This window comes from Lepidothrix coronata, unplaced genomic scaffold (assembly GCF_001604755.1).
Source record: "Lepidothrix coronata isolate B3197 unplaced genomic scaffold, Lepidothrix_coronata-1.0 Scaffold136, whole genome shotgun sequence".
Classification (NCBI taxonomy): Eukaryota; Metazoa; Chordata; class Aves; order Passeriformes; family Pipridae; genus Lepidothrix; species Lepidothrix coronata.
In genome coordinates this window covers 904,447-928,952 of record NW_016690316.1, presented here as the reverse complement: position 1 = coordinate 928,952, position 24,506 = coordinate 904,447, and the positions used below count along the sequence as shown (strand labels likewise).

The window sequence follows — 24,506 nt, the reverse complement described above, 5'->3', positions numbered from 1 at the left end:
AAGAGGTACAGAGGGGTTGTTACTCACCCCTTTTCATGCTTCCAACCATGAAACATTTTTAACATTCTATTTCTTCAAATAGTCCTTAGAGAAGATAAAAGGAGAATCTGTCAGAATCTGTTTCTTCAGTCAAATGGAAAGAGAGAGACAACAATAATCACAGATCACTGTTTGAGGCAGAAGCCATAAAACTGGATAATTCTAACCAAGTGCACTGGAGTATAAAATGTGAAGATGAAATTTTAAAATATTGTGAGTTTGGTTATAAACCTACCATACAGAACTTTACAATTAAAAAAACCAAAACCACTCTCTTCAGTCTACAACCAACTAAATACTGGAACACCAATATCTATTTAAAAGACATTAAGTACTTTAGATTTCAAGTCTTTCAATCTTCTATACTTTAAAAAAAACCAAACAAACATTATGCAAAAGCAAAAATGATCCTAAAGTTTCTTTGTTATAGGCATTTCTTCTTTCAATTTTGGTATAGATTCAAACTCTTGATCAAAGCCAATCATAACTAAAAACCTAACCTCATTTGCTCCTCCCTAAAGACAGATAATTAGGGTAAAAAAACTCAACAGCTCTCCTATTTATTGGAGTCTTGAGAGACAAATTTCAGGCTCCTTGTGCAAGTAAAATTATTCTATCTTAAATATTTCAAAATCACTTTATTGCTTTCTTTCATCTACTTATGTTTCCTGTGTTTATTTTCTCAGTGGTCATCAGATTAAAAAATATACTATTCAGACTGAGCCCCTTACCACAACAGTATGCTTGCAGGAAAGCAGCCATTAGGCTGTGCTCTTTTGGTAGCCTTGAGTACTGTGTGTTCAAGATCAGAAGAAATAGTTTGAATCACCTGTACAGCATTGCCTGCATGAAATTCACAAATAAAAACAATATTACAATTTTTTGTGGCTTTATTTTTTTATTAGGAATAAATAAATCTGATAAAAATGAATTAGGTGATAAGCATGATATATTAGTCAAACTTTGCAAGAAATGACCTTTATATAAAAGACCCTTATACCACAATAGAAATATAAATAGCACCTTACATGGATGCTCCATGCTCCCCCTCCTACATTACCAGCTTTCCTCTTGCTCACTTCCAGCATCAAGGATAGCAGGGATTCTACCTCTGATAGCCTGTCTCACATTTTCACAGCTAAATGCAATAGATAACTTTGGTCTACACTTCTGGAGAATGCTCCTGGGTTTGATATATCTAAAGAAAGGAGAAAATGTCCATTTTGTGCATCACAGATTCATTTTTAAGGCCATATAACTCTCTTTTCTTGTGTCTGTTTGCAGCTTAGGTTTCTAGAAGGTATTTATATCCAATGGTTTTCTTCCTATCTCCCATTATATCACCAGCACAATCCTCATCTGTTTAGTTCACCTTAAAGCCATGTAACTGTTTTCTGTTTTGAAGCCATTAACTCGAACCTATTCATTATGTGCCTCGTATCTGAGTTTAGGAAAGTCTTATCTTACATAGTATTTTTTAATGTCCACTCTTTGTTGAATCTGATTAATCTGGTAAATGCTAGCACCTGAAGATCAATAACACAGTGCAAGCTTTTGGAACACGTTCAGCTTACTGTCAGTCTCACCTAATGTGAAAATAACAAAACAAGATCCTTCTTTTTTAATTTGTTTTCTTTTTCTTTCTTTCTTTTCTATAGAAAGCATGGACAGATGCTTTCTATAAGAAACAAAAAAAACTGGAAAGCATTAGGGACTGAAACTACTTTCAGCTTACAAAAATACAGGATATTCTAGAGAGTATTAAGGTCCTGATAGTTACGAATTACTGTTATCAGTAAGCATTTGAATAAATATGGCCTCTTCATTTACAATTTGATAAAGAAAACCTGTGCAAGTAATTGCCAGGAAAATATGAACTAGCAAAAGACTTCGGAGGTTTACTAAGGTAAACAACAAAAAGCCCTCTTACAGCAGAAATATTAAAGGCATTTTATTTGTATATGATTTTTGCATAACTCCTTTTGGGAATCTGGATATTATTGGTTAAAATAAATTTACGTGTCCAACATGGAAGAACTAGGAGTATTCCCCTTTAAGACAGGTTAATCAGATTATAAATACTGCAGGTGTAGAGCAGCGTCACTCAGTCCCACCAACCTGACAATTATTATAAAAGGCACAGTAAAGACATTCCACCACCATATTCAGAAGCCTTGACCTATTCAGTTTGACAGTCTGCTGTAGAAAAAATACAGCACTACTAATTAAAAGAAGTAACGACTAATTGATAGACTGATATCAACTGTTGAGAACTTTTAACCACATAACATTATTATATAATGCACGTAGCCAAGGGCACATGTTAGCAGAGACAGCTTTCATAACTATTCAGTCTAAACCACAAAGTTTAAAGGCATGTTCTAGCCATGGGTTCCTTTATTTAAGGTCCAGCAGCATCGAAGCAGGGTTCTCCACGTAAGATTTCCACAGGTTAGAAAACCGGGCCATGGTCGCTCCGTCAATGATGCGGTGATCAGCTGACCAGCTCACGTTCATTATCTGCGCCTTAAATACTTCACCTTTCCCATTAAACCGAGGAACAACCTAAAAATCAGAGGAAAGAAAAGAACTGACATATTAAATACTTTCATTAGCAGATCTCTATTTTTTTGTTATTAATTTGTTGATCCAAATTTAAATATTTTCCTAAATTAGACAGACAGCAGTAACACCCTTCAAAAAAACCAAGACCTTCCCGTTATTGTTTGTGCTGTGGATTAGAATATATTGCAAACCAACATAACAAACAGTCACATCCTGTTTCCACCATCATGGAAACACTGAAGTACTGAAAATCTTTTTTGACTCAAAAGTTTCTTCCTGAATAGTTTATTGCACTGTTAGTTCTCAAAGTGACGGTTTCCTTAAAGCATCCCCTGAACAAAATGCTCATGGGAAGAACCTAGAAGTAGTAATTTAAATTAATACTAATTTCATTTCCAGCACTGGTCTCAAATGTCTATGTGAAAGAATTAAGGGCTGAAATTCAGAAAATATAAAACTGCCTTCACCACACAAATTTCTGTATGGATTCAGCTAACTGGCTCATGAAATTATACTTCATTATCAGAGTACTTCTCAAATTTTCTCCTTGATGATAGCAACAATGTTATAGCATGTTGCAAAACTTGTAAAAATATATTTGTGTTGTTTCCTGACCACTAGAAGGCTAAACACAGATGTGAGTGAAATATAACAGGATTCTAGAAAACAAATCTGAACCCTTGGTGTTTAACTTCTAGTTAAACATCTAGTGTCTGTACAGTCATCTAAAACCACTACAAAACTTTGCAATCACAAGCTATGCAATTTCTCTAATATAAAGAAATGTTTATAAAAGAAAAACAAAAGAGAGACTACAGTTTCACTTTAATTACAGATGACCTAAACACTCATATCACTGAGACAAAGTTACTATACCTGTATCTTTCCAAGTGCTCCAATAGCTACTTCAGGAGGTAGTATCACTGGTTTGGCATAAGTGCCACCAATCTACAAAAGAAAAAGCTGGGGATATTATTTACCAAATAGTTTGGGTTTTTTTAGAGCAGATTGCCTCTTGAATGAATTGCTACAGGTTTTATTCATTGTATATTAAACTTCAGTAAAGTTTTCATTTCAGAAGCAGTTTTCAGATGTAGTTCTCTTTTTTCCTTTACTTACTGTGCCAATATTTGAAAGTGTGAATGTTCCCCCCGTGAGGTCACTTGTTCCCAGCTGGCCTGCAGAGCCCAAGGACTGTAGGCGATTCAATTCAGAAGCAATGTCAAACACGCTACACACTTGGACATTTTTCACGTTTGGGACAATTAAACCTTGCTCTGTGTCCATTGCAACTCCAATGTTGTGTGAAGCCTGAAAGAAGTTTCATTAACTGGATGTTATTATAAGCTATCAACATAAAATGTATTTTACATAAAAAGGCACTTAAATCACATCTTCCCCATTTATCTTTTCAACCTAGAAAGGGTTGTCTTTAGTAAACAATTCCTTTATACAACTTTGAGGGGAGAAAAGGATGTAAATTTTTAAATATTAGCTTTCCACACCTGCGAATTGCTGGCAATTTCACACCCAGGGAATACAAAATCCAGGAACTGATTTCACACTGAAAACACTGAACTTCAGGATGATTGCAAGTCTAACAAAACATAAATAGCAGATTTTAAAGAGAACACTAAAGTTAAAAAAAAGGAAACTCAGTTGCCTTTCATTTGCCAGAAGGAATATAAGAATTCTGAGAGATATTGATCAAACAGCACAAAAGGAGTTTGTACTGCAAGGGGCACATACACATCACTCAAGAAAATAGACACTAGCTTCCTAGAAGTATCACTCCAGCAGCTGGTATGAAAATTACATCATTTTTATCAAACCTGAGTTTAAAATATAACTTTAATACATAAGGGTCGAGTGTTGGAACAATAGAACCACTGTGCCATTACTAAAAAATTGTTGTATTAGATTTTTAAGTGTTTCCATTTTAAATGCTTGGCCCATATTCAGGTAAAAAATAGAAAATCACTATATTAATATGTAATTTTGAGGCAAGTCTGAATAACAAAGTGACTCTTGTTTAACAAACTCCTGAAGTAAGTTCAATAATAAATCAAATCCAGATCTTAGAATCTGGACACACAAATTATTTTCCAGCACAACACCACAGTTTTGGTTTTTAAAATTAACTCAGACATTCTGAAAAGCCCCTGTTAGCTGTTACTTTAGGTTTTCTGCTCACAACTTTTATCAGTAATTTACAAACCTTATATGTGACATTTTGACAGTTTTCATCCAAGGAAGCATTAAGAATGGGATACTGCAATAATCCCAGAGAGGCTGCCTGTTAAATATAAGAAGAAAAAAAAAAGATAGATTGTTATATTTTATAACCAGAAAGCTCCATAGAAAGGAAGTAATGGTAGGAGATAATTTAGGTTAATAACAATATGGATTCCCTCACTGCAATCAAATTTGGCTTAAACTCTCCTTAATATGTCTGTTGATACTTTGTCATTATTAGGATAGCAAAAAAAAAAAAAGAACAACTTGCAAAAACCAAATATACATCAGACAGACATATAAAAAATGATAATTCCTTTCCCCACTATAACTGAAGTTGAATCTGCATTTGTTATTTTTGTTCCACAATTCAAATCAAATATCCCAAAAGTTATGCGATTCAGCTGCAATGTCATTCTCAGTTCTCAGCTTAAATGACAATTTTTCAAGGAAGTAATATTAATTGCCCCTAAAGACAGTGAGCAGGAAGAGTGCTTACGTAGCACTGCAATAGCACTACCAGAGGTTTCAGGTAAGCTATGCTTTCAATGCACAGTTTAGGCAGTGAGTGCATCAGTTGGAAATGGAACCACAGCAGCTAAATGAGTGCAAGTGCCTGGTCTTCTGAACAACAGAAGAGACATACTGATGCACCTAAGGTATTATTTATTCAATTCAAATTATTCACTACAAATACTGTGACAATAATAACAACAACAACGACACATTTCATGTGAGGTTCATTTTAAAGGAACTCAAAAAAATTACTGATAGTTTCCAAAATTTGTTCTGTGCAATTCCAACCCTTAGTGATGTTTACCCCCATACTGAATGACACTTAAGCCGCTCTATCCTTCCCCATTAATATTTCAAAAATTTTCAATGATATTATGTAAACCTCACTGCAGTTCCAACTGTAAATTGGTAAGTGGTTCAAGAAACAAGAAAAGCTGAGACTTTTCTTGTGATCTGTCATAATTCATATGATAGAGAGGTGCTCCAAACGTACCCCAATCATTGAAAACATTTAGGCAAAAGCTGTGTAAATATCCCATACAGTCTCACCTTTATGAAGAAAGGCATAAAGGAAAGCTTAATTCCACGGATTTCAGCCAGAGGTTTCAGCTCTTCTCGCAACTGAACAAGCTGAGTCAAATCAATCTCATCACAATAACCAAAGTGGGGTATCTTCAGGGCTGCACTCATAGTCTTTACCATTGCCTTCTGAAAACCTGGAAAATATTTACTGACTTCTTAAACCAACCAAATGAGCTTCTGTGAAGCTATGGTGAAATTTAATTATTTGTTTCCATTAAACAAATTACATAACTTACAAAAACTAAACCAAACAAAAGCTAAACTACAACCAAAAAGCACAGGGTAAAGAGCACTTTAGGATCACCAGTTATTCAGTATACGTAACTCAATTTTTACAACCGTAACACCTAAGATGATATTACTGCACGTTTCTCCTATGTATGTATGGATTGGAAATGATGATACCATAATCTGCATTACTCTTTCCAGCCTCCAAATAAACGTTGCTCGAAAGGCAAGCAAAAAACTTTTATCTTCCCCTTTTAATATGCCTTTTTTTAACCTTAGAGTCTTTTGTGGCACTCTTCTCCAGAACAAGTGTGAATGCTGAAATATGCTGTTATTAAGTGCTGATAAACCCTTAAATTCACTGTACTTTGCCACTAATTGCATAATGATTCCTACTGTGACAAACCTACATTTCAGAATTCCTACATGTTTCAGCATACATTTGAAGAATGAGCAAGTTCAGTTTGCAGCCCAACTCCATCCAATCAAAACACAAACAAATCTTTCATAAAATGATTTCATCAGAGATGATGCTTACAGAGCTTCTTACAGTCATGCTCCCTGGCATGACAGTAACGTGAAACACACCCCCATCAGAAGGAGGCAGCTTTTCACAGAGCAACACTTGCTGGTAGTCTACTGTGAACATGGTCTCAAGATTTTATATTTCTTGATTTACCTGTTACAGGTTCAGTTCTATCTTTTCCTGAAAACACAATAGGTCTGGAAACAGGTACTGGGATTTTGCGTGCTTTGTCCTTTGGAGCAGCTGGCACAGTCTCTGATTTTGACAAAGGTGGGACAATTTCAGCCTTTGGTGATGGAGGTAAAATAGCTCCTGTTTGTTTGGCCAAGTAATTGAGTATGTCTTCTTTAAGGATTCTGTTATCTTTCCCTGTTCCAACAACTTCACTCAATTTAATCTGAAAAGTACATAACAAGCTGTGACACTCCAGTTTTACAGCAATATAAAAATATTCTATATTGTGAGCTACGGTTAAAAATTATTCCCATTACCAATCCAACATACCAACAGTTTTCTTTCCCTTTCTATAATTTATTAGGTACTTAACCTAATTGTTCCAATCATCCAAAAGTCCCACTGTTTAGTTGCATATTTTGAGGAGGAACTACGAATACTACTTACCTCCTAATTGCTTCACAGGATCAATAGTGAAATATGAATTTGAGGAAAGCTATTTGTCACTTAATTTTCTGTACTTATTGTTTTATTTTTCTCCTAAAAGTGCATCACCAACTTTCAAAACTAATGGAATATTCACAGATTCATAAGGAAAAAAAGGCATTAGAAAGACACTTTAAAAAGATCACCTAGTATACCCTCTGCTCTAATACAAATCTGAAAAACAGAACAAGCTGGCTAAAACTGAGATTTTATTTTTCCCTCCACCTTCTTCTGTCCCGGGGTTTCTTAATCTTCAGCCTAAAGCATCCGAGCTGCATTTTAAGCCCAGTAATCCATTTTCTATCCACCATAATAATCAGAAAGCACAATTCTCTTCATTTTACAACAATTTTCACACCTTCAAAATTATTTGAAAACAAGTCTTTCCTCTAGATCAATGTTCTTGTAGTCAGTCAAAATGCCATATAAAAGCTGGATAAAATGCAACAGGACCTTATTCAGCAAACCTACATTGTTCTCCATGGCCAGGCGACGAACTGCAGGGGTTGCTAATGTTTTGTGACCTTTTATCTCTTGGTGAGTGTGCTCTTCATGAGACATAGGAGGGGTTTCCACAACATCTTTTTCTGAGGCAAAACCTGCAAATGAAAATAAAAAATTTGACTTTACTACATTATAAGCATTTCTTAAATTCCAACCTCGACCATTCTGTGATTCTGTGATAGCTGAAGGTTTTAGCATTTACTCTGAGTTACTGTGGATGGGAACACAGCTTGCTTTATAAAAGCTGCTGCTTAAGCTAAATATTCAATAGGATATATCTGGCTTTTGAGATTTTAAATTCTAATAAAATATAACAACTTTCTCTACTCAATTTCCTTGCCCTTATGAAGGGAAAAAAATATTACTTTTTAAGATTCTCAGGAAGAAAAAGTAAACTTCTCTGCCACTGATGTTTTTACGACAATAAACACAAAATATGCAAGAGAAAAATATATCTTACAATACCTTTAGAAGCATCAATTTCAATGTCCACTAATGGTTTTCCAACAAAAGCAATATCATCTATACTGTAATGGAGTTTTCTAATGATGCCATCGTAACGACTGGTAATAGTAACAGAAGCCTTATCACTTTGTACTTCACAGATACTGTCAAACTGAGACACACTGTCACCTTCTTTTATGTACCTGAGAGAAAAGACACAGGCTACTGTAAAACACAGTAAGTGTAAAAATCTATGCTGGGTATGCTTTTGTTAAGTTCAGTTATGTACATGCCCACAACACGAAAATGCATTCCAGACAGGAAGATAAATTCTACATAATGGATACATTTGCTCTATGCGTTTTGCCTGGCTGCTGCAGAACCCTTTGTTTTGTGAAATGACACAGTGATTTAGAATATCGTCAAACACACATTACATTGACTTTGGTAAAGCAGAGTTTTCTTGTCAGATTATAAATAATCTAAAAATAAGAATGAGCCCAGCTTGGTCTGAACCTAAGGAAGTTCTTACTTTCTAATTGTCAGGATCAGTACATGATCTTCTACACAAAGAGACAGGAATTCGTACAAAGAACAAAGCATTTCAGCACTCCCTTTCTTCACTGCACACTTTGATTTTGTTTAATCCATTCATCACTGGCCTTTTACAAACAATTTAAAAGTTCAAATCTTTCAATAAAATCAATAGAGAAGGGGTATAGGATAAAATTATGCGGATTTTCTGGACTAGTAATTTGTTTCTAAAGCTCAGCCTAAGTAAGCATAATAAAAGACAGACCTCCTAAACACTGAAAACATTAATCACTGAAGGAAATCCTGTATATAGGCACAATTAGGGCATCCCATTCCTTCCACCTTTTCCATTCACAAATAAACCAGACTACAAATAAACAAAATGTAAAGTTCACTATGTCCAAGGTTTTAAAATGTGGAAAACGAAACTTGAAAAACTTCACTTGTAAGCCAGAAAATATTCTCAGATAACTAATTGATAACACAGCTAAAGCTGTTAAACTACCTCTTGATTTCTCAGTACATTTCTAAGAAAGCAGAGCTTACCATTCTTTTACAGTCACCTCTGTAATCCCTTCTCCAATGTCAGAAAGCTTAAACTGGACAATCTGGCCACATGAAACTTAAAACAGACAATAAGAAAGTACAGCACGTTTAATATTAAATACAAGATATCAGGCAGAAAAATCTGAATGCATCAGAAAGTTTACATACCAGCCATATACAAGCCGCTAACATAACACTCATAAAATAGCAAAATAAAATAAATTATTTTATTATGAAAAAGATTACCAGCAGATGTTCTGAATAATCGCTGTTGATGACTAAACTTGAGGGCAGATTTGTCAAACACGCACACATATTTTGATTTTATAACACGAATGCTGCTGCACCATCTAACACGGTGAATGCACACCTGGGGGAGAAAAGTCTCAAGTGTTAATACAATGGACTGAGGAACGTGGAGCTCATTTAATATTCCTGATGCAACATAATACTAAAATAGTTTCATTCTAGTCTATGTAAGAGAAGTTCTTAAGGAAACAATTGCACTGAATACACATTTGGATGTACAATAGCCATTACATCAGCATAAGCTTTGCCAGGTCTTTAACTTCTTTGACTAACACAACACAGGGGGAGATCAAAGCCATAACAAAATAATCAATTAACAAAAATCATTACAAGATCTGGTAAGAGATTCATACTTGCTATTGTTTCTCTAAGGAATTAGCTTAATCAGGGCGTGCACACACAAAGCACACATAGTATCAACTACATCAGCCAACTAAATATTCTTATCCAGAACGAATGCTGGAAGGGGCTCCCAGACTGCAGGGAAAACCAGCATATTTTTCTTCATCAGTTCTTATTCCAATCAAAGGGTGATCAGAAGTACTAACTGGAAAGGAAATTCACACCAGAGGGCACAGAGAGTTGCCCTTTTGTTTCTGTTAATATATAGGAGGCAATATCTTCAAGTAAATATCATTTCACATAACTTAAAAGACCTTTTTTTAAGAACTGGACATGAGATGGTTTTCTTCTATGGTTACAATTATATTTATCCAGAAATCAACTTAAAAGGGTCTACAGAATTTTCTGAAAGGTTCATCAGACAAAACCTTATGCTTTAAAGCATCATGATTGTGGTCAAAAGCGAAGCCAGTAGCACTTCCATTGACATAAATAGGTATTTTATTAATCTCAACACAAGTTAGTCCAGACATCATCTTATTTAGTAAGATTTAAATTTAATGGAATTCTGGTGTTATATTGTCTCGCAGTGCTGTAAAATTTATAAAAATAATAATTTCTCTGTGGATACTATCTCTAATTAATTAGAGATATGAAAAAATTCAGGTGCTACAATGTACCTCAAGTAGCTCAAAACTGTAAAATTTAGAAATTATCTTCTTAGAGGAGCCAGAAAACAGCACACCTGCATGGGAAAGTTCATTTTAACTTCTTTTTTGAAAAACCCTTTCAGTAATTACAGAGCATATGAAACTTCCTGATTGCCCGCCCCACACCCCAAACTGTTCAACTATTTGCTATTACATTACACTGTTTAAAAAGTAGAATATTCATGAAGCCATAAAATCCTGAACTGACAATGTAGGCATTTTATGTACTGTTTAATTTAGCATTGCAAGCTATATTTAATATCATTTTTCTTTAAGGAACAAACATTTACACAACACAGTCTATCCCAATGGATACAACAAAGTTATATTATGCGAGTTACTTTACAGCCACCTGCTATTGAGACTGTATCTACTGATCTAGAATAAGTATTTTTCTAATTCCTATAACAAGCAAACAGAAAATCCTTTTCATTAGTCCTCCAAACAACTTTCCCTATCCGACAATTAGGTTACATGGTAATTTTAAGCTATGGAAAATCATATTTTATGAACACATTTAAAATTCTCATTAGATTACAAAAGTGGTATATAATGTACATCTTCACAAACCTATTTGTTCCTATTTTTGATTCTGGTGTTCTTTCCCCCTCAAGGTTTACATAAATACGTTGCAAGAAATGGTGTTCAACAAGGCCTTTTTGTCACAAACTTAAAATAAAATTCTTTTCTCTTTATATGACCCTAAATGAAAAACATTCAATATTTACCTGTGAAGATGATCACAAGGAGCACATCAAATCTCTGAACTATTTCTAAATGTGAAGTTTCACAATGATTTCCATGTGTTTTTAACATTTGGTAACCAATGCAGGTAGTGATTTAGTAATGACACTGCCAAAAAAAGAGACTGGTTTTGTTATAGAAAAGTTACCATGATGTTTCATTATATTTGTAGGAATAATTCAAAACTCCTGCATTTCTTAAAAATGGAATCTTTTTGGTTTGCAGTTTTGCACATTCTTAACTAAAAAGTTGGTGTGCTAGTATGTTACAGTAAAAACACACTGCACAATCTCTTGATAGAACAGCCTTCCTTCCTAACAAGAAACATATTAAAATCCAATAAATAAATTGTGCTAATTAATTTCAGTATTTAATCACCATAGTAGTATTTTCCGTGTAATGTTAAATAAGGAAATAAAAAAGCATAAAAAAGACAGAATTAGCTCTAATATCCATAGCATACCCATCTACATATCTTGGTGTCTGGAAAAATTTAGCAATAAAACCCCAACAAGTCCAGTACTATCAGTTATGTTTATGTCACCACTATCACACTATATTGCAATTCAAAGGTAATAATGGCCAGCAAGATAACACCTTTCCTGTGCAAGTCTTCAATGTCCAGAGTTACTCTGGCAAGAAGAAAATGAGGGTCCACCCCAGCCCCTGGCCAGTTCTGAGGACACATCAGCCTGCTTGACCAAGAACTGTGGTTTGACCCCAGCCAACATGGGAGCTGCTGCTATTCAGGGGAGAACTGCCTTGCCCCTTAGGTTCAGGTTTGGTTGTTTCCTCAAAAAGAAGCCAACTGTGATTTGCTAAATTACCACTGATCCTAAAGATCTACTGCTGGCCTCAGAAAAAAATATTTTTATGCAGCCTGCAGGGAACCAATTACCTGATGGAGCAACACTAAATTTCAAAGTCAAATTGAATAGTTTGTGCTAAAAGGCAATGACTTCTCATTAAAGGATACTCCCCTATTGAACTCTCTTGATTTGCTGTCACATTGAGTTATTTTAAAGAATATTTACTCACACTGGATTCGATTTGCATACATATTCTGTATCTCCAAGTATATAGTTGCCTATATAGTAAAGCAATGTCCTTGGTAGCATACTTTAGTCTGAGGTTACTCCTCACCTAAATAACTGGGACATGTCCCAGTGTCCAGGTAACTGCCATTTCCCTACCACTTTACACAAGGGCCCCCAAGCTCCTTCTTTCCTTCATGATTTACAGCCCCCATGCACAATCACTGTGACTTTGTCCTTCTTCCTTTTGCTAGCCAAAGTGTTTACAAAGGTACAGAGAATATTAAAATAAAGCCCTTTAATAATATAATAACCAAATTATTTCTTGGAACTTATCGCTGTTTCACAGCAGATGGTCACAAGAATTAGCATCTAGCAAGATTCAAAATGTGCTTGCAGGAAACACACTATAAACCAGCCAATTCTATAGTTCAGCATGCACATAGATAAGATGAGCATTTTCATCTTATCAGAATCTGCCTCTGCATTTAAGAGTAGATGGTTAGGAAGAAAACCAAAAGGAAACTGTTATTTCTCAATGGTCTTACTTAGTAAAATTACTTACGAATGGCCCAAAACTAGATCACAAAAGTACCACTTAAAAATCCTCGCCATTATGATTTAAAAATACAGTATGAACTACTATTTAGAGAAAAAATAATAATGGAAACTAGAACTGATCCTTAATTTTGTATCTACTTATATTATCTTAGAAAAGTTATTTCTTTTTCTGACATTCCACAAAACAGCAGTGACATAATTGGAAACCAACACTCTTCACAACAGCAGGAAGACTATAATACAAGAAGACAGGAGAAAGCACTAATTAATCTTCACGACGCTACGTTTATGAGACTGTAAGTGTCCTAAAAGGCAACCAAGTAGATTCGATCCTTATGGTAAAGTATCGCAACTACTTTTCAAGTATCAAAGCTCCCGGGATTCAAAGAAACACGTTTCCCTTTTTTGTACGTGTAGCCGCCCCGTCGCTGTGCGGATGCAGAACGCACAGCGAGCTGATGGAGGGCGGAGGAGCGGCGATGGCAGCGCAACGCACAGGCAGAGCAACGGATCAGACGACTTAGAAATAACAGGAGAGAAGGATGTCACTGGCTTATTACAGACAGGCACACGTTTCTTTCACAGGGAACACGGGCAATGGGGAGGACGTTCCGGGGCTGCGCGGGGCGACGGTGTCAGCTCTGGGGGTCCCTCAGGAGCGAGGACCAGCTGAACGCCAGGGCCGGGGCAGCCCGGGGCGGGCAGGCCGGGCACCTGCGGGGACACGGGCACCTGTGCCCGCACCGGGGCTGCGGGGCGGGCTGGGGGCGGCTGAGGCAGCCGGGCAGAGCTGAGGGCGGGCGGGAGGGGGAGCCGAGCACTGCCCGCCCGCGGGCACTGCTGAGCAGCCAGGCAGGGGAACCGGGGCACTGCGCGCCCGCAGGCACTGTTGAGGCGGCCGGGCAGGGGAGCTGAGGCGCTGCCCGCCCGCAGGCGCGGGGGAGGCGGAAGGTCCGCGAGCGTGTGGTGTTTGCAGCCGCGCGGTGCTCGCGGGCTGCCGGCTGCACGACAGCACCGGGGCTCCGGGATACCGCCGCCGCCGAGGCGGGGATGCTGCGCGCTATCCCTCCCCTTCCCGGCTGAGCACCGGAGCGGGGTCCCCGCTCCCCTTACCAGGCGCCCCGCGGCTCGGCAGCCGCTCCTCAGCGCGGTCACGGCCGCCATTTTACCCCGGGCAACGCAGCCCCTCACACACCCCCGGCCCAGCCAACCGGCGGCGGCCGCGCCGGCCCAGCCAACCAGGCGGCGGGCGGGGGCCGCGGGCCGGGCGGGGCCAGCGGGGCCGGGGCAGCGCAGGCGGCGCGCGGGTCCCGCACACGCCCGCGGGAACGGGCGCGACGCGGCCCCGGTACCGCAAAGCCGCTGGCGGCGGGGCAGGGCGTGTGGCTTCCCTGGGTAGCGGGAGGGGCAGCGCCAAGGGCCCGGCCGTTCCCGATACACGTGTAATAAAGTCCCGAGTGTGCCTGCCTGACCAACACCCCCATGTCTGTGCTTCTACCTGAACGGAGTTTGTAGCCAGGTGGGGCTCGGCCTCTTCTCCCAGGCAACTAGCGACAGAACGAGGGGACGCAGTCTTAAACTGCGCCAGATGAGGTTTTGGTCGGACATTAGGAAGAATTTCTTCACAGAATGGGTGATTAGACATTGGAATGCGCTGCCCAGGGAGGTGGTGGAGTCACCGTCCCTGGAGGTGTTTAAGGAAGACTGGGCATGGTATCTAGTGCCATGGCCCGGTTGACGGGGTGGTCGGTCACAGGTTGAACGCCATGATCTCAGAGGTCTTTTCCAATGTAATTGATTCTCTGATTCTGACGAAAACTCGCTCGTAACCGTGCGGGCAGCAGTCCGGCCGCTCTCCCCCTACGCTGACCTGCCAGGTGCCGCGGTTGTCACCGCTCTGGCCCTTGGCCGACACAGGGGAAAGGCACTGCCCCCCGCAAGACTCCGAGCCGCTGCAGCCCGCCTGTGCCGGGCCGCGGTCGGTACCGTGGGGAGGCGAGACTGCGCCCGGCCGCTGCCCGGGCAACGGGACCCGGCGACTGCTCCTCCCTCGGCCAACGCAGGGCGGGCGGGAGGCGCCTCCGCTCTGCGCCTGCTCGCGCCGCCGCCCGCCCCGGCACCGGCACCGCAGCATCCCGGACGTGCCTCTGCCGCTCTCGGCCCCGGGGCTGCTTCGCCGGGGGCTCGCCCTGTGCAGGGCCCTGCCGGGACCCCATCGGCGCGGCCTCTGCGAGAAACACCGCTCGCCGACAGCCATGGACGGGGACAGGGTGGACATAGACGGCGGGATCATGGAGGGGGTGAGCGCCAGCGGCGGGCCCCGGGCTTACCTGGCCCCGGGCTGCGGTCCCGGCCGGGCGGTGCCGCAGCGCCTGACGAGCGCCGTTTCTCCGAGCAGGGCGGGCAGATCCTGCGGGTGTCCACGGCGCTGAGCTGCCTGCTGGGGCTGCCGCTGCGGGTGCGCCGGATCCGTGCCGGGCGGAACCAGCCCGGCCTCAGGTGAGACCCGCCCCGGGCGGCCATGGGGCGCTCGGCCGGTCACTTACGGCGTGTGGGGCCCTCCCGGGGACGCGCAAAGAGCCTCCGCTGCTCTCGTCTGAAACACTGGTGTTTCCATTGCTTTGAGAAAACCTTGTTAGCAGCAAATGCCGTCTGTGGCTCTCGAGGAGTGCCCGCGGGGGAGCGCTGGGGATGAACCGGGCTCGGTCGGTCCCGTCGCCCGCTGCCGGGGCAGGTGAGGGCTGCCGCCTCGGAATGATTCCAGAGGTGCTAAAACACGGAATGAAACACGAAATACAATCATATAATGCCTCAGCGAAACGTGGCTCACGGAGCGTACAGTGTTAAGGACAGCTAGGGTATTTTCTATCTAAGTTACCCAAACAAATGGAAACGCAAGCACAAGAAGACACATACATAGCAAACGTGTTAGCTCTCCTGTGGCACTACAGCCAGTTCTAGCTCTGCCAGTATTGCCATCCTTATCCATTCCGTTTCTGTCCAAGTGCTTATCACATTAGGACAAGTGACTGCTCCTGCATCTCATCTGTCTGTCTGGACTCATTCTAATGGAAAAGATACCAGAATCCTGCCTACTCCAGAATGGCCTGAATGCTGCTCCTTTGGCTCCTGTGAACTCAGGAGAAGTACTGTAGCAACCAGAGCGAATTTCTGGTCCTTGACTGATCAGAAATTTGCAATTGTAGTTTCTATTAGTTGGTATATAGTAGTTCTTTTAATGTAACATGAGTATGTAGTCTACTTGCATATATCTTTAACTTTGTATTGTCACTCCAAGGCCTCAGCATCTGTCTGGATTGGAGATTGTTCGGGATCTGTGTGATGGGAAGCTGAATGGTGGAGAAATTGGCTCAACAGAAATAACCTTCACTCCTGGGAAGATCAAAGGTGGAACCCACATAGCAGATACAAAAACAGCAGGGTATGTCTTTGTACATGGCTTCTTGTAATTTTAATATTATAACAGAAGACTGGGGGGGAAAAGAACATCTATACGTGGATCTTCTACCCAGAAGATGTGTTGCCTGAGTCAGATTTATGTTACCAAAGAACCCGTAGTATAGGAAGGATATGCATGAATAAAATACATGCAAGTATAATAGTTTTAAAATTACAATTGTTATAAAACTTGAACACTTGATTCATTTAAGCAAAAAATATCTGCTCATGTCTTTAAAACTTCAGCTGTTATTTTCTCACATTAGTATGTTACATATCAGATCAAATGCATTAAATTAGATAAGTATCTCAAATCCATGAAGTCTGAAATAATCATTACCTAGTAAAGTAAATTTTGAGAGTTTACTTACACACATAGTGGTACACGATGGGATACTAGTCTTTTGGAACTGGGAACATATTCTATCAACAGTTCTTGTGTCTGTGTTTCTTCTGTATTTCTGTGTTGGGTTCTTTGTTCTTGGAATCTGTTGCAAAACTGAGTAAATGGGTTTAGCTATGGAAGGCTGGTGTGAACAGTTGTTTGGAAGCATAAGCCAGAGCAGGCATAAGTTAAAGTTCCCTTTAAGAGAAATATTTTTCTGAGCTGCAATAGTGTAAACAACCAAGCTGATGCCTTTAACTTAACATAGAAAAGTTTGAGTAAGCCACAACGCAGCAGAATTGGTAATTAAGCACAAAAAAAAAAGATAAACACTATAGTTCACAAACATTTGGGAGTTATTTAAGAAAACAAACCCATGTTTTCTCAGTTCTTTGGTGATTACTGTTTTTACAATTCAAAATTATGTTTGAAAGCCCTGTGAGATAACTGTTTTGTTTTGCCAAAACAAACTTCTATTTTTGGAAAACTTACTTTGGAAGCATTTTTATCTCTGTGAAATGCAGAGAGATTCAGTGATAGGGTAATCTTGTATCTAATACCTTAATATTTTCTGTGCTCCTGAATTCTCTTGTGTGGGATGCTGACCAGCTTATAACCAATTTTATAGTTTTCTTGGTATTTTGTTATTAAATAAGTATTAAAATGTTATTGCTGCCTAAGCCTTGTCTGCTTTTATCATCTGCTAGCTAAACCCACAGTTTTCACAGTCCCATCAGTATACTAGATAAGATACATTACTTTTATTTCAAACAAGACTATTAAAGATGCAATTTTTGTGAAATAAAAACCTTCATATTTAGGCTTGCTAAGGACATGAAGTTTTAAATTAATATTTTTTTAAGACTAACAATTTTACAGATAATTTCAAAGATAAAATAAGTATGTAAATGCTCTGGAAAGCCTGTGATATGTAATGATTCTATGGAATTCTATGGGTTATGACTGTATGACATCTGAGTGTCTTATAATTTCTTTTAGGAGCGTGTGTCTACTGATGCAGGTAGCAATGCCCTGTGTGCTGTTTGCTGCTTCCCCATCAGAGCTTCATTTAAAAGGTGGGACTAATGCTGAGATGGCTCCTCAGATAGACTACACAGTCATGGTAGGGAAAAATTCCTTTGGCTTGGTGCATCTTTCATGAATATGTGTGCAATGTAACTGCTGTACTTCTGTTGCTCTTACTGCAAGTGTATTTGTGATTATGGAATTAGGCATGGGAATATAACACTATTAGTGTACTGTATGTAGAGAGCAACCAACGTTTCATGGGATTTCCTGAAACAGCAAATAGTCTGTCTGGTTTTAATTACTAAAGAAATTTTCATTTAAAATATATTCTTTATTCTAAAAGGGCTGTGATTTGATCTTCCTTTTTCCTTAAGAAAATCCTTTTCCACAAAGTGGCATTCAGAGTGGAGTATGAGGAATGTCAAATAAGCTGTATGCATGAGACTGGCTATATTTTTTTCTTTTCAATAATGTAACTGAAATTTTTGTCTTGCCTTTTTCTTTTTTTTTTTTTGAAGACTGCATAAAATAGTGGGAAATTATCAATGCAAAATAAATACCCTCTGTGTTTTTATATGTGTTTGTTTTTCAGGTTTTTAAGCCAATAATTGAAAAGTTCAACTTCACATTTCACTGTGACATAAAAAAGAGGTGAGTTGTGGAGTCATGTGGCGGAGGCACACTCTGAACCTGTGTGTGAGCACAGAGGCACACACAAGGTGCTCTCAATCAAACTGAGGGATGAATTTATAATACATGAACTAATCTGCATTAGCTGTCCCTGTGTGTACTGTCACCTTATGATGAATGTGAGATGGTTCTTCCCCGTCTGTTTTTCATTGCTGATGCTACAGCTGCTGTGTAATGTCTCCTGTTGGCTGCCCCTGAGGGCAGTGCATGCTGAACAGGCAGCACACTACTGAGCTTCTGAGGTGCCAGTTAGGTTGGTGTGAGGTAGTTAATAAAATGTACATTACAAAGTAATACTGTAAGAGAACATAATTCCATTATAAAGGTTTCGAAGCCACACATCAAGAAAATTCATACGTACAGTAACAGAGAACATAAAAATATATGAAGAGCCTTCTGACCCTTTTCTTGGTTTCTTTGTGATCTTTGTGTTTAATTATATCTGATTACTGTTTCTAAATAGGGGCTACTATCCTCAGGGAGGTGGTGAAGTTGTGGTCCGGATGTCTCCAGTCAAAGAGTTGAGCCCGATCAACTTAACAGAACGTGGCACAGTGACAAAGATATATGGAAGAGCATTTGTTGCTGGAGCACTGCCTATCAAAGTAAGTGCTGATAATAGTTCTGGTAGTATCCAGCTTTATATATCTATATAAAATTGCATGTAATCTGCTTAACATTCCTCTACTGTTCCAGTATTTTGCAGTCTTTCCCATACAAACTCAGCAGTAGCCTTATTAAATGGTTTCAGTTATTCAGGCTGTAAAACAGTATATTGGACATTTGTAAAATGCAGTTCTTGCATAGCAATATATAGCTAAAACAGGAAATGAGAACACTATCCTCACTATCCTTCATATGACTATTTAGCATGTATTGAGGGGTATCTTATATCTGATTTATATATCATTCTTATTTATGTGGATTATTTTAAATCTGGAATTATGGCTCTTGTTCATAGATTTATGGGTAAGCTATGGTGCACTGTAATAGGCAGAGGTCAGAAAACATCAAATTTCTCAACCATTGCTAAGAGTATTAGAACAAGTTAAGGGTAGGTTTAGCCAAAAATAAAATGGAAAGAAATTTGCTCCTTTATACCCCCTTCCTGTTCTGAGTGGTGGGACCTCCTTAAGGTTCCTTCTCACACACAGGCTAGAAATTATTAGAGGAAGGAAGAAGAGGAATTGAGTTAGTTTTTGAAGAGCTGTGGATTGCTGGTTTTGGTCTTAAAATCCCCAAACCTATGAATATTAGCTATGATTAGATCACACGGATGGGATAAGCTTCATCTGTCCCCACTTGCCTGTGATTTAAAATTGTTATTTTTTAGTATTATCTCTTATAGAATATATCCTGTACATAATAATTGTGGGGGTTTTACAGTTGGTTTTTGGAGGATTTGTGGGGTTTTTTTTAGAATCTGGTGTTTTGATATACTCAGGACTGAAATCTTTCTCCCTAAGAATGAAGAAAAGTTCTTGAAATTGTGATGATATTGAAGTTTCTATATCTATCTCTATTAGATTTATGAAGAAAAAGTACTTTTGTTGTTATATAATTTAATTACTGGTTTTGTGTCTTATCTTGTTAGCTGGCAAAAGACATGTCATCAGCAGCAGTGAGATGCATCAGAAAAGAAATCAGAGATCTTTATATTAACATTCAGCCTGTTCGAGAACCTGATGATCAAGCTGTTGGGACTGGAAGTGGAATAATGTAAGAAGAGTCCAAACTTTCTATTGATACCTGTAATCTTGCTGGTTGATTAGCTAGATTTTGATTACATGTCTGATAAATGAAGTGTAGTGTGAGTGATTCTGTTCCTAATTTTGATTCTGTTTTTTTGTGCTTAGCATTGTTGCAGAGACTTCAACAGGTTGTTTGTTAGCTGGGTCATCACTTGGCAAGAGAGGTAAGAATTCCATGAAGTCTTTGAGATTTAACTGAATATACTAATAACAAATAGGAATCTGAAGTATCATCTGTTTAAAGAGCTGATACTTTGAGTGATGCATTTTTAAATGGATGTTGTTTAGTAATAAAGGACAGTGGAAATGAGCAGATTTAAAACAGCAAATGGAAATTCACAAAAATGACAAAACTACAGCCTTACCTTTTATCAGAATGGAGTGTTAAGGATCACTGAGCTGAAAATGTTTCTGGACTTCAGGAACATGGACTTCGTGGTTTAGCTGTGAAGCTTTTGTTCAACAGTGAATCTAGATTAAAATGAATAGAAGTGATTTTGGGTTTTAACTATTGAAATCAAACGTTTTTCTGAAAAATGGGGCCACTTTCATTCCACTGCTTAGGAAGTGTGAACTATACATCATCATAAAATGGGGAGGGTTTTTAAAGCAGACATTTGAGGCAAGAGCATGAAAATAAGGTTTAAAAAGTGGAAAAAATTTTTTTTTACCTTCTGTATTTTTAAAATGTTAAATAGTAATTGTCAGCTTCCAAATATCCTGTATTTCTCTGTTAGGAAAGAATTCTGACAAGGTTGGCATTGAAGCAGCTGAGATGCTGCTTAAGAATCTTAAACATGGTGGAACTGTGGATGATTCTCTGCAAGACCAGGTAAGGCTCCTGTGTGTTTACATGAAGCTGAAGTGGTAAGAACATGCCTGTATGTATTACTTGTAAAGAATATAAATCTGAACAGGGAAAGAATGAGATGTTAATTAGAAGTCTTAGAGATGTGTGATCACAACATCACTAGAATTAGCAAATTACTCACAGTTCTTAGGAACCACAAATGCTCCTGGCTTTGTACCATCACCCTCGATTTTTCCCTTCCTGAAACTCTTAGTAAGTATGGAAGAAAGAGGCAGGAATTCGCTTCGATTTGACATTCCATGTAGTGGTGTGAAAACAGCTCCCTGGTTACATATAAAGAATGATACTAAGTGAAGTTATTAGAGAACAGAATATCTAGGGGGTGCTCCCATTTGTCTTTCTTACCTAATTTCATTTGAGCATGAAAGCCCTCCACTGTCTTATAAGAATCTTGGGCTGTTTTAGATAGGATGATGTTACCTCTTAGCTGTAAACACTTGGGCAGACATTACTGTTATGTAGTGTAATAGGAGCTATTTAGGTCTTGGACTCATCCTACTTTTTTCAAAGCATGCACAGTACCATTGGTGGGAACAAGCCACTGCCAGATTAGGTGTATATGGAACTGCACAGAATTGTATCACACATTACAGAGTACTTGTCACGGTGATGTTTGTAAATCAAATCAAATGTCTTTCAGTATCTCTCTGGTGAATATGGGATCAGGAAGTGTTAGAATTAAAGAACCTCTTCCTGAGGTTTTTTCTCCGTATAGGTATTCTACTAACCTGGAGTCTGACATGACTTTGGGGAATTTTGGGGAAGACAATGAGGGAGAGTAAAGTTAAATATAGTAACAGGATTCAAGGGCATCTACTGTGGAAAAGTAGTAGCCCTTTGGTAATAGGTGTTAGAATAGTAATTTCCAAACTTCTTAAAAATCAAGATCGTGAACTTTTATGAAACATGGCAGACCACATTTTTACATCTACAGATATTTTTTTTTTTTTTAACATCAGTAGGTTCCTAGAATCTGAAGAATTACTTAATAATTCCCCTTCCCTCCCTTCCAGCTGATCATTTTTATGGCTCTAGCAAAGGGAGTGTCTAGAGTGAAAAGTGGACCAATTACACTTCATACTCAAACAGCTATACACTTTGCAGAGCAGCTAACAAAGGTGAGTCCAAAAATTCAGGAAGTTTTAACTATGAGTTGTCATCCAGTAACTAACTAGGCAATGTAGAGTTCAGCAGGTATTGTGAGCTGAACTTGATCATGGAGGATAAGCATGGATAAAATTATTGCTACAATGTTTACATGGGAGTTTTCCTGTAGAAAATGAACATACTTTAAAGTTAAATGCTTTTAGAATGGTTAGATACTTCAACCACCTTTATTTAAATGTTTTTTTAATTTAACCTGTCAAAGCTCTGATATATATAAACACATGGCAATACAATGATTTGGTGTCAGATATTGAATATTTAAACTTATGTGTGTGATAAATTAATTTGTGATATATTTCTAATCCTCTTTTAGGCCAAATTTACTGTGACAAAAGCAGAAGACGAAGATCCCAGTAATGATACCTACATCATTGAGTGCCAAGGAGTGGGGATGATAAACCCAAACTTATAGGGTTAAACAAAAAAGGCAGCAAGCTGACAAAGGAAACACTCAACATACCTCAGTGATGCATCTGCATCGCTACATCTCAAAGGATGTATAGTCTGTGTGAACAGGAGAAACCTTCTGTCACATCAGAGTGATTTAACTTCAAGGATGGTGTCAAGCTTTTCCTTGGTGTGGTGAGAATCTGTCATGTGAAACATAAAAACTTTTTTTTTTTTTACTATTAGCAGCAAAATGAGTAACAATAGGACAGGAAATAGAATATATTGTATGTATGTGAGAGCTTCACTCAGAAGCTTTGAAAATCCAGCTTCACCAAAGTAGAAAATAACTATTTTAGTTCTGAAAAACTACTATCAGTATTTCTTTCCCTTTTGAAAAATATAATTTTTATTTTGTGGAAAATTTTATGTTATGAGGTATATGGAATGAAGTGCACCATCAAATCTGTATCGCTGTTCTTCCTTAGACATTTTGTTTAAATTGTGTGTGAGGAATATTAAAGCAATATCACCCTATAAAAGGCTGGTATTTATATGTGCTGTTATCTCAACAGGCTATGCTAGGGGAAGATGGATACAAAATAGAAATTATACTCCTGAAAAGTTTTCTCTCCCTACAGAAAAAAGACAATGCATAAGATAATCTTCCTTTAGAACTTCTGTTTTTGTCTATTTTAAAAAGCCTTCTCAGGTAAGCTAAAACAAAGTACCACATTACATCCCAGACACCAGGTCTTAACTTCATGATATGACTGTATTTTCTAGCTGCAGTTGTCCTTGTCATACTGACCGAGCCTGCATTTTCACTGAGGTGGTGGTTTGTTCTTTTTAAAGGGAGTACTTCACTTCAGCTGAGATTAGGGGGCTATTGAACACACATATGTAGACACAGGTATGTAAGTGTATGGACATGTACACATGTACACACAGGTATATTTAGGCAACTAGAATCCAGTTGTGCAATCCCCCATCTGTGGATTTAGGAAGGAAGACCTTCTGCCAGCCTGGCATTGATCATGCTACAAAAGATTTTTCTGAAGTGGAAGGAAGGTGAAAGGAGAAATAGGGCATAATTTGTTTTGCATATGAAGACCTGAATCACAGAGTTGGAATCACTTAACCAAAACTGTATAAATGCACCCTGGAAGCTTGAACTGATTTCCAAGTTTCCACAGCCCAGTCTGCAGCCTTTGCTCTAAGATCTTTTTTCCTCAGTTGTGACTATTGAACCTGAGAGCTAAAGATGTAACTTAAGTATCATTTGTCATATTGATTAAGATAATTTCATTGCTGTGCATTTCTAACACAAAGAAAAACCTTTGCTAATATCCAAAAACATTCAGCAACTATCTTAATAGTATCTTTCTTCTTAGAGTTTTTCCCCCTATCTCCATCCAAAAATTAGTGCAAAAGAATGCTATTAATTTCCAACTAATTTTTCTCTAGTACTGGGAATAGTCTGAAGGGGGCAACAGACACCTGCTGAAGTTACATATGTGACACAGACACACTGCACTCAGAGAGCACCTCTCCGAGTTACTAGTCTGTGCTGCTAACAGTTTTCAATGTTTCCTTTTGGAAAAATTCTGAATGTATTTTTAAAAAAAACTTGAAAGAAAGCCCCAAAAGAGCTGCTGTCTGTGCTTAAGAAAACAAACTCTTCTAAA

General features: G+C 38.7%; 2 protein-coding genes across 3 annotated transcripts; one reads left to right on the top strand and one right to left on the bottom strand.

Moving 5' to 3' along the window:
• Window positions 1-28: 28 nt before the first annotated feature.
• On the bottom strand, window positions 29-14,298 carry DBT (dihydrolipoamide branched chain transacylase E2). Of its 2 annotated transcripts, XM_017827177.1 has the most exons (14): window positions 14,193-14,293; window positions 11,469-11,592; window positions 10,711-10,775; window positions 9,626-9,749; window positions 9,380-9,455; window positions 8,321-8,502; window positions 7,823-7,950; window positions 6,845-7,088; window positions 5,905-6,071; window positions 4,823-4,900; window positions 3,724-3,915; window positions 3,481-3,552; window positions 771-2,604; window positions 29-84 (listed from the first exon to the last, which is right to left on the bottom strand). In XM_017827177.1, exons 2-13 carry the CDS (start codon window positions 11,554-11,556, stop codon window positions 2,437-2,439), a joined length of 1,584 nt encoding a protein of 527 aa, XP_017682666.1. In that variant the 5' UTR covers window positions 11,557-11,592; window positions 14,193-14,293; the 3' UTR covers window positions 29-84; window positions 771-2,436. The 2 variants fall into 2 exon arrangements, with proteins under 2 accessions (XP_017682666.1, XP_017682667.1); XM_017827178.1 differs by lacking the exons at window positions 10,711-10,775; window positions 11,469-11,592 and having other exon boundaries at window positions 14,193-14,298.
• An 896-nt stretch (window positions 14,299-15,194) lies between these two features.
• Window positions 15,195-23,355, top strand: RTCA (RNA 3'-terminal phosphate cyclase). The gene is made up of 11 exons (XM_017827184.1): window positions 15,195-15,379; window positions 15,478-15,578; window positions 16,378-16,521; window positions 17,923-18,046; window positions 18,545-18,603; window positions 19,106-19,247; window positions 20,237-20,361; window positions 20,499-20,557; window positions 21,131-21,225; window positions 22,278-22,382; window positions 22,745-23,355. The coding sequence occupies exons 1-11, from the start codon at window positions 15,335-15,337 to the stop codon at window positions 22,841-22,843; spliced, it is 1,098 nt and encodes a 365-aa protein (XP_017682673.1). The 5' UTR covers window positions 15,195-15,334; the 3' UTR covers window positions 22,844-23,355.
• Window positions 23,356-24,506: the final 1,151 nt, after the last annotated feature.

Bases quoted from the DNA above. Each gene is read 5' to 3' on its own strand.
- DBT (XM_017827177.1), bottom strand. From the start codon at position 11,556: ATGTTAAAAACACATGGAAATCATTGTGAAACTTCACATTTAGAAATA. The intron at 10,776-11,468 runs GTAAATATTGAA...TTTCCCATGCAG, and splicing joins CCTTGTGATCATCTTCACAG to GTGTGCTGTTTTCTGGCTCC. The intron at 7,951-8,320 runs GTATTGTAAGAT...TTTCATTTGCAG, and splicing joins TGAAATTGATGCTTCTAAAG to GTTTTGCCTCAGAAAAAGAT.
- RTCA (XM_017827184.1), top strand. From the start codon at position 15,335: ATGGACGGGGACAGGGTGGACATAGACGGCGGGATCATGGAGGGG. The intron at 15,579-16,377 runs GTGAGACCCGCC...TGTCACTCCAAG, and splicing joins CGGAACCAGCCCGGCCTCAG to GCCTCAGCATCTGTCTGGAT. The intron at 18,047-18,544 runs GTAGGGAAAAAT...TTTGTTTTTCAG, and splicing joins AGATAGACTACACAGTCATG to GTTTTTAAGCCAATAATTGA.